Below are 13,676 nucleotides of genomic sequence, written 5' to 3'. Positions count from 1 at the left end.
CAGGAATGGTCTAGAGGTTTCTTAGAGCTATCAGAGTGATGTAAACATGACTCACATCTCATCCTTGTTAAGTTGGCAACTTCTGTAATACAGGACACCTTAACACCAGCATCTTAAGGCAGCAAACACTGCAACAGCATAGAAGCTTAATACTCACACTCAGCAGGAGGCACTTGTTTTCTTTGATGGCGCCTATGCAGCCCACGAAGCCAATGATCATGACAAATGTCCCTGTGACAATCAGTAGGTTGGCAGCTGACAGGGATGGGAAAGAAGAGGAGAGGGTGGCAAAGTTCCCTTGAGTAACAGCCAGCCAGATGCCCACTCCAAGGATTCCACAGCCTCCCAACTGGGAAAATAAAGAGAAACAAAGAAACTCGGTTAGCATATCCAAGAACCCCAGATATCAACCCATATGGCACCAGTAGGAATGCTCTGCTGAGGTAAACCCAGTAGTCATATCTAGTAAGAAACCATGGCACTTTCTATTGGGAAAACAAAGTGAAAGGAAAAAAAAATCCAGAGGTGGAACTCATCAGTAAGATGTAAACGCTCATGAGAAGACTCAGATGTCCTAAATCCAAGACACAACTTCAAATACCAGGCTTCTTCCTCTCTAGTGAAAAAGCAGACACTGCATAAAGGAGAAATACCCAAAGATTCAGATCTCAAATGGACTGAAACATCCATATCCTATTTAGGTACCTCAGAGAGTTGCACAGAATGGCTGAACCATTTTTGATACCCTGGTCTTCCCATCCCAATACAATGCCTCCCATCCCTGGCACATGCCATAAACAAATCCTGTCAGAGCATCCCCTGGTAGGACTCCTCACACCTCTCCTTCAATATTTTCTGTCCAAGGTCTAACCTTTCTTAGAATCAAAACAGTAATTAGAGTGAAAAAGGGCCAGAGAATGAGGGAGAATCCTCCCATAATGTTAAATCATACAGATGTTTACTCTTAATGTGGCCACTAGTTTGGTAATTCATCCCTTAGAAGAGGAATTGGCTGGCTTAGGACAAGTTTGAGAGCTGAGCAGTAGTACAGGCTCCTCAGGCATGTGAACAAGGAGAATGGAAGATGCAGTGCAGGCAGCAGTCACCACAAAAAACATAAGATTAACAACTATTATATACACAAGGAACTTTTATAAAATGCAAACATTTATAAGCATGCTGCTTGTAATTGCAAGAAAGCCTGCAGAATTGTAACAATCTAACCAAAACTCAGCAATTAAATAGAATTAAACCAAAAGGGATTTTGCATTATTATAGCCACATAGCAGAGCATCACTTAGGTTTCTTTCTTTCCTGCTCTCCCTTTAAAATAACCATTTTTTATTGAGTTTTATAATTGCACTTTATTATCCAAATCAATTAAAGGCTCGGAAAGAAGTTGTGTTTGTAAAGTAGTAAGCCAGACATAGGAGCATATCAATTAAATGTCTGCATAAAGTGCATGAACATAGAGCAGCTCATGAACCAGGGAACGAAAAAGACAGAGGTAATCCCGGGGCAGAGCTAAGCCTCAGAAATGAAACGCAGAAGAGAAACACAAAAGCCAAAGCAATTTCTTACACTAATTGCTAAGGTTGCCTCTACATGCCACTGAATTCCCCCTCAATAAGGGACAATAAAGGCAGTTGTGTCTTGAGGCAGGACTCCTCACCCCAGCTGCAAACCAGTCTGTTTTGTTCAGAACCAAGGAGCAAACGGTACCTTAATTGTCACATACTCAGCTGCATCAACCTGTGTGTCCCCAGTGAGAGAAGGTGGACTCCAGGACACACGGATCATCTCTATCAGCAGCCTTTTCATATACAGATATCAAATATCACAACATCCACCCTTTTCCAAAGCACCCTCTACAAGCACCATGGCTGGACAGTCCATGGCCTGACCACATATGTGGAAATACTTCCCCTCTATTCCCACTCATGGACCATGATCTTCAACATGGTCTAAAATGATTGAAGAATAACCAGAGGAGAGGAGGGGGAAGAACAAGAAGTCAACCCACAGAAGATAATTTAAGGCAACAGAGATGATACAAACAAAAGCTATCACCATTGCCCAAGGGGAAAAAAAAAAAAAAAAGAAGGAATAAATTCCTTAATATGGGAGAGAACAGCATCAAAGGAGAGGTGGCAGACACCCAAGTTAAAACTGAACCCATCAGAGTGCTGAAGTACAGTCAGGAATAGCACTCAACTGGCTGAGGAAGGGGATGGGAAGAACAACTGTGCTTCTGCCTCAAAATCAGCCTCAGAGCCACAGGCACACTGAGACCACATAAATGGCCCAATTAAGCATAACGAAGGCAGATGCCCAGCAGCTGCAGAGACATCACCTTGCAATACATTTAGCTATTATGTTCAGTTCTTTGTTCTGAAGCAATTCAACAGTACCAATAACAGGCAGCTTGTTTCATCACCTTTTGCACTCCCCACGTTGCTAATCTGCTTTGAGTGATGTTGACACCTACAACTAGAATTTGTACGAGAGGTGGGTCTCATCAAGGATGCTGCTGTGTTCAGTAACAGCAAGACCTGCTTACCTGCTCCTTCATCACCCCTTAAATTCTTTAGGTTGTATAACACATCATTTCCCTTAGGGCATTTGATTCAAGCTGCTTCTTCCTCCAAAGCCATTCTTGTCTATGGAAATTGGGAATTCAGCAGTGCCACAAAACACAAAGCTAGGCAATGCCTGGCAAAATGCTGTGACTGTGGCTGTACCCATTTAGATCAGGGCTGAATATTTCAGGACAGTTGGTCAGCAGGAGTATCTCAGTACATTGCCCTTGATTCAGAGATATTCTTAATATACACGATGTTCTCTAGCAGCTCATTATCTTTCTATTTTTGAAGAGATAATGCACAGCTCTTCTAAAAATCTGAAATGCACAAAAGGATCCCTTTGAGCATTAACCAGTCAGGCTCAAACTGGATTTCATGAAGTGCTGCTTAGGAAATGTCAGCACACATTACTGAGGGCTGCTCCACCTCAGTTCAGTCCTGTTCCTCTTCCCACACCAAAATGACACCTCATGGTCCTTAAATGAAGTCACTAAGCTGTCAAACCAAGCCCTAGGAAACAGAAGCTGCCCTTAACTCCAATCTAAACTTCTTGAAGTCCTCTTTCCACCAAGGAGTGAAGCACACCTGTAAGTCTCTGTCCAATGACCATAATAACGCTCAAGCACCAGGTTAAGGAAATGCTTAAGCGAGCCAAGACAGCCACAGGAACCTTTCCAACCATAGCAGAACAGTTTCTGTTCCCATTCAAAAAGCTTTCTCCCTCCCCCCTCTTCCTTTCTGAACAGAACAGTACTGTAATTCCCACTCTAAGATCCAGGGATCAGAAGGATCACATGTATTTATTCTGGATCAGAGGGAAGAGAAAAGGGTTGGAGCTGGTTCCATGGTACCTGTCCATTATGATTTCATCTTGGTGTCTAAGGAGCTGTTAAGTTATAGATAGCTTTACTTATTTATGACGTTCCCCTTCCTTCACTTTTTCCCTCCCTACCCTATTCCAGTTCTTGTTTGTGTCAAGCAGTCAGAAGCAGAATGATGAGACGATAAATCTCGACAGCTTTCAAGGCTTGCTGAGATGTGAAACTAAACAAACCCCAAAACCATTAACTGGGCTAGTCTTGACAATTTGGGGGCTTCCATGCAAACAGTGAAGCTGTCATGGTTAAAAGAGAAAATATTAATACAAAAAGATTAGCAAGAAGTCTACAGCTTGAACCTGATTTATTGGCAGACAAATATGAGTCTGTATTGATTTCACGTGAGTGCAGTGTTGACTTATAAATTAAAAAAATCTGCCTCAAAGATGTCAGGGTCCTGACAATGGCACTTGAAAAATTCCCTTGTGAAATGTTTAACACATTATTTGCCTAATTGTTTATGATAATCCATTGTTTGGCAAGCTCATGGCCAAATCTGAAGCAACATGCAGCTTCCTCTAACACTTTTTTTCCAATAAAAGTTGCAGTTTTTATAAAAGCTTTTATTCTAAGGCCAAAACAGTGGGATACAAGAAGGGATAATGACATAGACCTAAGACTATTAGGGCTACCAGATTTAATTGTTCTGGAACCGACTTCAGTGTAAATCTCAAATAGCCTGTTCCTTATCTCTGTGCTTGAGTTGCAGAATACAGAGTACAGAGACATGAGTAGTGGGTTCTTTGCAAGCCCTGGACTTTGTGATTGGCTGTGGAAGGGGCGGTTTCTTCAGTTCAAGGCAAATTGCTCACAGGCATTTATACAGCAGAGTCAAGCAGTAAAGCAGGTGGCGTGTTCTGAAAGCAGATTCAGCCTGTCTCTGCTTCCCCAAGAGATACACAGGCACGTGTGCGCTCGCTCTCTTGGCAGAAAAGCTGCCTACGGAATTAGATCCTCCAAATTGTTCTAATGGACTAGAAAATAAATTATTCAGACTTCAGTGGGTACATTTAGAATTGATCTTACAGTAGGAGTATGGTAAGCAAAGTAATCCCAAACAGCCCTGGATATACGCGTGGTGTTGGAGAAAATTATTCCGAAGTTACATCTGTGCACTTAAAATCCTGGTGGAGAAATTGCCTTGTCATTCATGATAATGGTGTTGGTGTCTTTAAGTGGGTTTTTTACTGGTTTTATTACATGGAAAATACATCTAATTGAGACTTCTTGTATTTGATTAGGATCTACCCATCATACTTCCTCTTTGAGGAAAATGTCCTCACTTATTAAAAATACACTGATAAGAGAATCCAAGTAGAAGGCACAATCAGTTGCCCTGTAGTTAAACTAACTCACTTGGAGGGTTTTTCTCCCCCAGTCACCACCTATTTAAACTAGGAAGGGCTTTCTCAATCTCACTTGCTATCCGGGTATTCTTGTGTGAATACGCTTCCCTCTCTAACTATGGAGTAGTATGGTGTACAATGGACAAATCAACATCAAAGTATTAATAGTAGTGATGTGAACTTTATCCAGCAAATATCCTTGCAATATAAAGCATACTTAAATTCCTGTTCTTTTCCTCTAGACACATAGAAGAGGTGGAAATGGAATACATATATACACCGGCAGGGTCAAATGAATCAAGAATCCTACATAGAAAAAGCAGAAGTGTGCTTGTTGATGCAGAGACCATGGTGCTCTATACAAGTGCAGGTAAACAACCTGTCAGTGTAGCTACTGCCTATCTTTAGGGAAGGACTGGTCACTTCTTAAAAACACCTTCAAGCCAGCAGTTTGTGGACATTAGACCACATAGAACCACACCACCACTACCAACTGCCAGCACATGGGGTGACTGAATTCACAGACAGTGTCCCACCACTAGTTGTATCACCTCCGTGTAGCACAAGCTGCATGTCTCTTGCTAGTCAGAGGACTGGAATTCAACAAATACAGGATGTTCTATGGAAAGTTAACAAATAAAAGATGGCATAAAATTTAATCCCTTTTTGGCTCTGCCTTTAGAAACTTAAATGGAGTAGTAAGTGGGGAAGTGAAGCACATTTCTATGCTTAGCACATTGAGGATCTAGAGCTCTGTAGTGCGCAGCTGAAGGATATGCACAGACTTCATCTAAAATGACCATGATCTCATCTGTGCCCTTTTAACAGCAATTTTAAAAGAACTAGGGGAAAAAAAAAACTTGAAAAAAGATCAGTCAGTAGGGACCACTTTCCTGGGAGTGAAGAGACTGGAACAGTAGCAGTCCATAAATGCTGATGTGGGATGGGAAAGGTGAACAGAGGATCATTATTCACTTATCTTGAGATAAAAAAGCTAGAGGTTATTTGGTCTGCGGGTTGAAAACCAATAAACTCAAGTATGTTTTCACAAAACATTTAATTAAATTCTAGAATTCATTACCATAGAGTTTTATGGATGACAAAATAGAAGCACATTAAAAAAAGGGATCAAAGGAGGGCAAGGTCTCCTAGCATTTATTTAAAAATGGTATTTTACATGCAGCCCTTGCAGAAGACCTAAACCATTAATTGAAGCAGCTGGTAAAAGCATCTCTCCTTTTTCTTATATTCTCTCAGTGTTCACCAAAAATTTGATACTCAGCTAGATAAAGCATTTTCAGCATTATGAACCTCTGTATGTTCTCCTTACATCACCTTCTTCCCCCACCTAGATTTAATGTTCATCTGCAGTTTGAATTTCATTCTTTCTCTTTTTTGGCTTCCTTGCTTTGCTTGGTATCAACCTATTTTCAGAGACAGGGTTACAGATACAGATAACAGTCAGTAGCTATATTAAGTCCCTGTTTCTCCTTACCTACATATCATGCTCTTGATTTTGTATCAAAGAAAGCACAGCTTATTTCAACACAAAATTTAGAAATCTGTTTATTCATGAAATTTAGAAACAAATTCAGTCTCTTTTCCTCTCTTGGATCCATTAGACCTATAAAAGCCGTATTTCTTTTCCAGTGGGCATACAGATCCTATCCAGACTCTTATCTCATAGCTTCAGTAAATCTGAAGCAAGACCTACTAACTTCTACATGCCCAGTCCACTAGATCTTTTGCAGTTTAATACAGACAGTTACAGGAAAATCCTAGAACTCGTGCCCACATGTAATGGACTCATGTGCTGGTACAATAAATAGCTAAACTAGGAACACCACAGTGCTTATGCTATAGTACATTTAAAAATAAAAATAAAGGATTAAACTATCTAAATCCATTTCTGAAGCAGAATAGGATACCTCCACTTCAGCTCTTCAAACACATGTACTTCCTTCTCTATAATGCTGCCTGCATTTGCAGCCATGGCCCTTTTTTAGTATTCCTTATGGAAATTGGGCAGCTGCCAGCAAATTCTCAGCTGTCACCACTCCAAAGCACTTGAGCTGTCTCATAATTTGCATCAAAAAATCAATGAGAACTAGGCTTATGTATCCTCTAGATCATTGTAAAAAGTCTGCCTGATTTCTCACTCTAGGGATTAAGCATCCTTTTAAAGCTTGGCTGAACACAAGGGTGTCCTTTCCACCCCATACTCCATCCACACATCTTTAGCACTTGATTGTCAGGCTGGCAGACAGGACAGAAGGAGTCTTTTCAGAGAAGCATAAATAAGGGCAAAAAATACTCCAATCCATCCAGCCTTGGGATAGACCTCAAAAGTCTGTTGAGACTTGAGATTTCAACAGTAGGACACATCATGAAGTTTGTATAGAAGAAAAAATATCAAAATGACAAAAAAAACCCCAAACAAACAAAACCCCAAACCCAACCAAGCTTGCAGTCTGCAAGGCCCCTCTGCAAAAGGGAGCAACTCGGGAAATCCTTTCCTCACCTAGTTCAGATGGGATCTCAGTTTTATGGCTTCTTACACACCGCTGGTCTCAACTCCTCAAGGATACTAGCTCCACCAAGTAGATGGACACTGAGATTATCTCATGTATATTACGCATCACAAACAGATGCTGCCCTACTCCCAGACTCAACCCTTTCTTTTAGAACAAATCTAGACCCTGCAGTATATTCTCTGAAGCCAAAATTTTATGTTGTTCTACACTCATTTATTTCCACTTTTGAACTCTTTCATTAATACCTCTATTATGAGGTATCTATGACTTAACAGGAAGGTGCTTTAAAAGAGTGCAACCGAGTGAAGCACAAAGCCTTTCAAATGCCAATCTCTTCAGCTCTGCATATAAGCAGTCAAACATTAATAGCTCTACGAAACTAGTTGTTTGGCTTTGCCATCCCACAGTCTTCTCATTTTGCTTAAAAATTAGTTTCAAATACAAAGATCTCATCTGGCAATATGGGCTGTTATGTACACAATCAGCAGCAAATGCTTCCAGGAGTTGCACGCCCACAACTGCTGTCAACCAGTATGACTGATCAGTCACCACCCTGATCAACAACAGCCAAGGATCCTGTCTGAACGTCATACTAGACTTCTTACAAACTGATTAACATGCTGTCTGCCTCTCCTTTACAAGCCTGTGTATAGCCCTGAACGTGATTTCAAGGCAGATGTGATGCATCATCTGCCATGGGCCTGAACTTGATGTCCTGCATGACAGGCAAGCAACCATTACACACAGAGGTAGCTGAGGGCACGATCCTAACCTGTGTTCTGCCTGCCAGCCCGACATCCCGGGATTCACAGCTTCACTGCCCTCTAACTGCACTGCAGTCTTGTCACAGACTTGAATAAACACCTCAATAGCTCCTGTTGTTGCTTTCCTTCCTTTTAGACATTTCTCTTACAAACAGGCTTTGTTTTAGGATTTTCCACTGTGTGTGAATCTGACAAATTCCAAGAGTGTTTTTATCAAGCCTAGAAAGTCTACAAAGAGGACATTGGAGGTCTACGTGAGCAAACATCTCAAGAAGAGCATTCATTTTCGTAGTGCCAATAATGGAAACACACAAAATACTACTTTTTCAGTTACCCTGGTGAGGATTGAGCCTCGAGAGCTTCAGCTGTAAGAAATTTTTTCTTCTTTCCCAACTGAGTTCCATCACTAAACTCCAGTCTCATACAACTAAAGTAAATTTGGGGACAAAGATGGCAAAACCCAAAATATCACCCTGACGCTCCGCTAATGAAAAGTGAATAAAAAGTCATTCATTTAATTCCCCCCTGGTTTATGAGCAGCATTCTCCTACGCACTTGCTCCTCTAAATCACAGCTATCTATCAACTACATTACAAAAGAACAGAACTGCAACTACAACAATTTATGTGTTAATACACCCAATCTAAAAGTTATGTTTTCATTCACAGGTTCAAAATTCATTGAAACAAGCATGTGTGCAACTGCATCCTTATCCAGCTTTAAGTGCTCAACTGCCACCGACTGACATTTGTCCCTTCCCTAGTGCACTTGATTGCCCCCGCTGCAAAGTCTTACCAGCAAGGATGCAGAAACTTACAGAAATAGAACAGGTGAGGATGACCTATTAAGGCAGCAATGCCAATAAAGATTATACATCATCACAGAATATTAAAAAGTGGTGATTATCAGTGTCACGAGCATCTAATTTGGAAACTTGCCTAAACTAATTCCAATTAAGGATTATAAGCGAAGTACTGAGTTAATGACAACTTCCTGAAATAGAGAGCAAATGCACGAGTTAGAAGATGGAAAGGGATGAACAAACAACAATGAAAAGAATATGTCTCTCTTCAGGTTCTAGTTATACCTGCTGCCAAACTGAAAGTGGTAAAGCTTTTTCATCTGCTCCTCAAATATAATTTCTAAATCCACCTGGGATGACTGTAATGAAATTGATAGAGTTGTATAGAGGAATACATGCATGAGGGTCTGAAATCAGAATCCATCAAATGAAGTTATATCTTTTAAAAAAAAGAAGTGGAAGAAAACTGGGTGTGCTCTGGAGTGCCTGTTCTGTCCCATCCATAAAATATATGATTTTGAAATTACTCTGTAAATAAACTGGTAAAAGACCAGATCTGGAGCTCTAGATGCAATTTCAGTCACCTGCTGTCACATACAAAGCACTAAATAGTGAAAACAATAGAAGCAAATAAAATGCTAACATTTAGTCTTTTATACAACACAAACCCTGTGATTTCTGTACAGGAGACTGTTGACAGAGAGTATTACCTAAACCATTTGGTGAGACAGTTGAGAGAAACTGAGGATAATGAGCATCAAATGATGGCTCCAGAGACCACAGCTTAGTTCCCTGGTTTACCACAGATTTCTTGCACTGGATGAAACCAAGATTATGTGGTGTCTTTAGTGCTTTTCCCTCCCCTAGAGGCAGTGAATGGGTTTAGAGTAAGAGGTAGTGAAATAGATGATACGGGTTATATAAAAAGCAAAGACAAATAAACAGGTTTCTCAAGGAGTACAAGGATAACAGAGATGGCCTTTCTATTTCATTTTACTCAAAAAACTCTTAAAAACATGTGCTAACATGCACAGTCTGGAGAAAAATAAAATGAAAAAAGCATTTTTATATTGCATGTTTAATCCCTCCATAGAGGTATGTAGATAGGACAAGGCTGGTTGCTATAGAAACGTCCATAGTGAATATAGATAATATAGATGAAATGTAAAATTACTTGTACATCTAAAAAAGAAAATTGCTGATACTGTGAAAAAAAAAAATGACAGCTGAAGCTTATATCCTCCCTTACAAAAGCTTTCAAAAAAGATCCACAGTGAATTTTACAGTCTTTGACTGCATAAACCAATATTCGATTAAACAGCCTGAACAAAGAATCCTGCAGTGCACCCTGGCAGAAGCTGAACTTCCTTGGGGAAGTTGCAGCAGGTCACAAAGAGTCTGGTTTCAGTCCTGGAATGAGGGGACAGGTGGCTTTTCCTGATGTGTTTGGCTCTTCACAGCTCGGGGCTGATTTTAAAAGCATCCTTCCCCCAGGTCCCAAGTTGTTCTGATGTAGTACACTGTGATTATGGTTAATTTTCCTGATGGAGACTTTTTCAAAGAGAAATTGGTTTTCTTTGCAAACTACATGTTAGGAGAGGTCCTTTCCAATTCCTCCAGTAGCAACCCAGCTATGCAAGACATTCTGCCCTCCCATTCACCTTTCTGAAGTTCAGTCAGCAGTTCCTAGCAGCTACAGCGACAACAAAGATATGTATAGGGTCATCAAACACTGCTCTTAAACCTACCAGCTGACAGCAGAGGGCTGGAGCTGAGGGTCAGTGGGAACATCAGCCATCCATTCCATCATACATACTGTTCTCTCTGACCGGGTGCTGGCAATACCTGTGGACAGACAAATCCCTGCATCGCAGGAATTCCCTTCCCACTCTCCTCCAAATCCCCCTCCAAAACTTAAGCTGATTCCTGGTATACCCAATTCTCTCCTTGAGGAGCTCAAGCCCTGGTCAGGAATTGAGCCCAGCAGGGACAGGAAGGTTTTGGAAACCAGTAGGACTTTTACATAATATCTCAGCAGCCGTGGGACATGACTGCAGCACAACCTTCCTGTCTGAATCAGTCACAGGCATGAAAACCATCTGATTGCTATTTGTTAAGAGGATTCTTCTTATTCATGCTTCCAATAATGCTAAAGACACGTTCCATGCCAGATCCCAGCAACACTACAGCATCAATCAGTAGAAGTAGCATAAGGTGTGAGGTTAGTGTAGGGAATAAAACAAACTAGAAAACAGCTGGAGTACAAGGTGGGGGTGCTGAGGCCTCACAAATAAAACTCTGCAACGAAAGACTGTCTCAGATGGCTCCAACACAATTTCCCACCCTCTCCTTTTCTCTTTACTTCCCTTGCCCACCACCTGCCTCTGCCACATTTCACACTCTGTAGGATGCAACTTAACCCCTTCACTGCCATAAGAACTCACACGCAAAACAAACATTCGTCACCTTAATATTCTTTCCTATGTTAAAACAAAGCAAAACCACATCAAAACCAACTGGGATATCCAAGATAAGGATACAAACATAGCTCCATGGAGGACAGCCAAGCATATCGCAACTGCAACACTAATGACATAACATGAAATTTATTAAGATGCAGTGAGAGCTCCCTAGACCTCTGAGGTTTAGCTTTCCAAGATGGGGAGAATGACCAAATTTGTACACCAGAACTGGCTTTTAATAAGAAGTCTTTTTTTAACAGTCCCATCAATAAGTGGCTCACATGATCATAGAAAGGGTTTCTACCACGTTCAGTGTCGATCCCCTGATCAATAACAGACTTGTGAGCAATAATCACACCCTAATAACAAGCAGCCTCACATCACAAAGCTCATCTTCTTTCACTGAATGCCATCAGAAAGCTGAGCAAAACCCATTCTGAATCTTTCATGGATTCTTTTCAATGGATTGTTAATATTTGTACAGGCAAGCGAAATATTTCCTGCCATTGAATTGCCTGACAATACCCTGTAAGCAGTCCCTGGTTAACACCACCAGCCTTACGACTGGAATAGCACCTCTCGCTTCAATAGTTCAAATGCCTTGTCAAGGAAACTATTCTAATCGGGTGGGAGTACAAGAGAAAACAAAGATTATTCCCTTGTTTTATGTTAGCAATTTTTAATGATTGTTTATTTATATTAGGCTTTGCTATGCAATAGCACATCTGAGGCTTTTCTGCACTCTTACTAGTTCTATTTATATACAATTGCCTGTATCCCAAGCCACTTCCAAGCATGGGCAGTATGCCATCAGTAATGAATGCCACCTCAAATAATCTCTTTTTCTGTGCTAGTTATCCCCAAAGGAGACACTACAGTCCTTTCTTATCACCAAGCAAATATCTGCTATGGAAGCATTTCAGATGCTTTGGAACAAACACATTTAGTTAAACAGATCTGTGATCAGCAGCTTCATGGCAACATACTGCTAGGAAAGCCCACAGTATCCCTTGCCTTCATGTTTTATTTTGCTTTTTCTGTTTCAGGGATCTGTGGAAATGAGCACAAAGACTATGAAATAAAAACAAATATAAACTTTCCCATTGGGACTGCCCAAACAATGAGTAAGGGCTACATACAAGTACTCCTCTGGTCATATAAGTACTGTTGAAACTTCTGAACTGCAGAAGATTTCTGGACTAAACTCCATCTTCTTTTGTTGTACACTATAGGATACAGAAAGATTGCAAGTATTTCTTTAACTTCAGGTCTACACGATCAGCTTTTAGACAACTAGGGTGGGATTCCAGTCACCTGACTTTAGATGTCAATGCCACTAGTGGTATCTAGAAATCCACGAGACTTATTGTACTCCAAGCCTGCCTTTGGTCAACTGAATAGCTCCCTCTATGCTTTGACCAGAATTTCCCTGACTGCAACAGTAGCTCAGCGGCCTAGAGGATAACCCTGATCCCAGTTCAAATCCATCTGCCTGACTCTCCTTCCCTCATGACTGGAAAGAAACAAGCACCTCCAAAGGTAACTCCAGCCTATCCCAGAATATGAATCCAAGACAAATCATGCTTTGGAAAACATAGTCCATGCAGTGATTGTAGAGTAATCAGAGCAAACAGTATAGACTTAAACATAAAATCCCTTCCTCACCCTGTTACCTAAAAAACCCAGAAAAGATGATTCTGTCTCCAAATGTCAGGTCATGAAATTTCACAATCCTCCCTGAGGTAGTTTGGATATTAACTCATATACCCTTACTAATTAGAATTACATACTGCTTTTTTTTCTTCCTTGTGATAAAAACACACTACCATGAGCATGAAGAATCAAATTATCTCTGTTTAGCAAGTCCCTTCCAGTCAATGCTCATTGAAAGCATTCAGCCACACTTAACGTTCTTGCACTGCCCATTATGCGTATTGCTTAGTAGCTCTTAATAAAGGAGTATGACTGACATGAATTTATAGCTTTTTTATTACTGTGCCCCCTCACGTTATAAATTCATGAAACAGTTGTAGTTTATTGCGGTTTTATGTTTGTCAGTTTTATTTACACACTCTCTTGCCATTAGAGGGGAAAAAGCTTTTGGGTTTCTGCAGATCCTCAATCACTCTGTTCTGGGGCCTGAAATGAGAAGGAAGCAAAGACTTCTAGTTCATCTAAAAATAAACCCTCATCTCAAACGCTTTCTCAGCTCAACCTTCCATCATAAAGCACTGCTACATAAATATGGCTTTATAAATTATATATCTTAAGTCTTTGCATGCTCACAGCAGTTTACCAATAAATGTTC

General features: G+C 40.6%; 1 protein-coding gene across 1 annotated transcript in view; it reads right to left on the bottom strand.

Annotated features, from left to right (window-relative positions):
- Positions 1–13,676, bottom strand: part of TSPAN4 (tetraspanin 4) — a gene marked incomplete at both ends in the record, with an annotated part of 195,318 nt that overhangs the window by 68,391 nt on the left and 113,251 nt on the right. Inside the window, one exon of the mRNA XM_084262685.1 lies at positions 158–349. Within this exon, the coding sequence (XP_084118811.1) occupies positions 158–349 (192 nt within the window). The remainder of the gene's footprint in view (positions 1–157; positions 350–13,676) is intronic.

The sequence above is a fragment of the Gallinula chloropus genome (genome assembly GCF_964237585.1).
Source record: "Gallinula chloropus genome assembly, chromosome: 4".
NCBI classification, from domain to species: Eukaryota; Metazoa; Chordata; class Aves; order Gruiformes; family Rallidae; genus Gallinula; species Gallinula chloropus.
The sequence above is the reverse complement of the archived record's forward strand: the minus strand, read 5'-3'. Positions and strand labels throughout refer to the sequence as shown.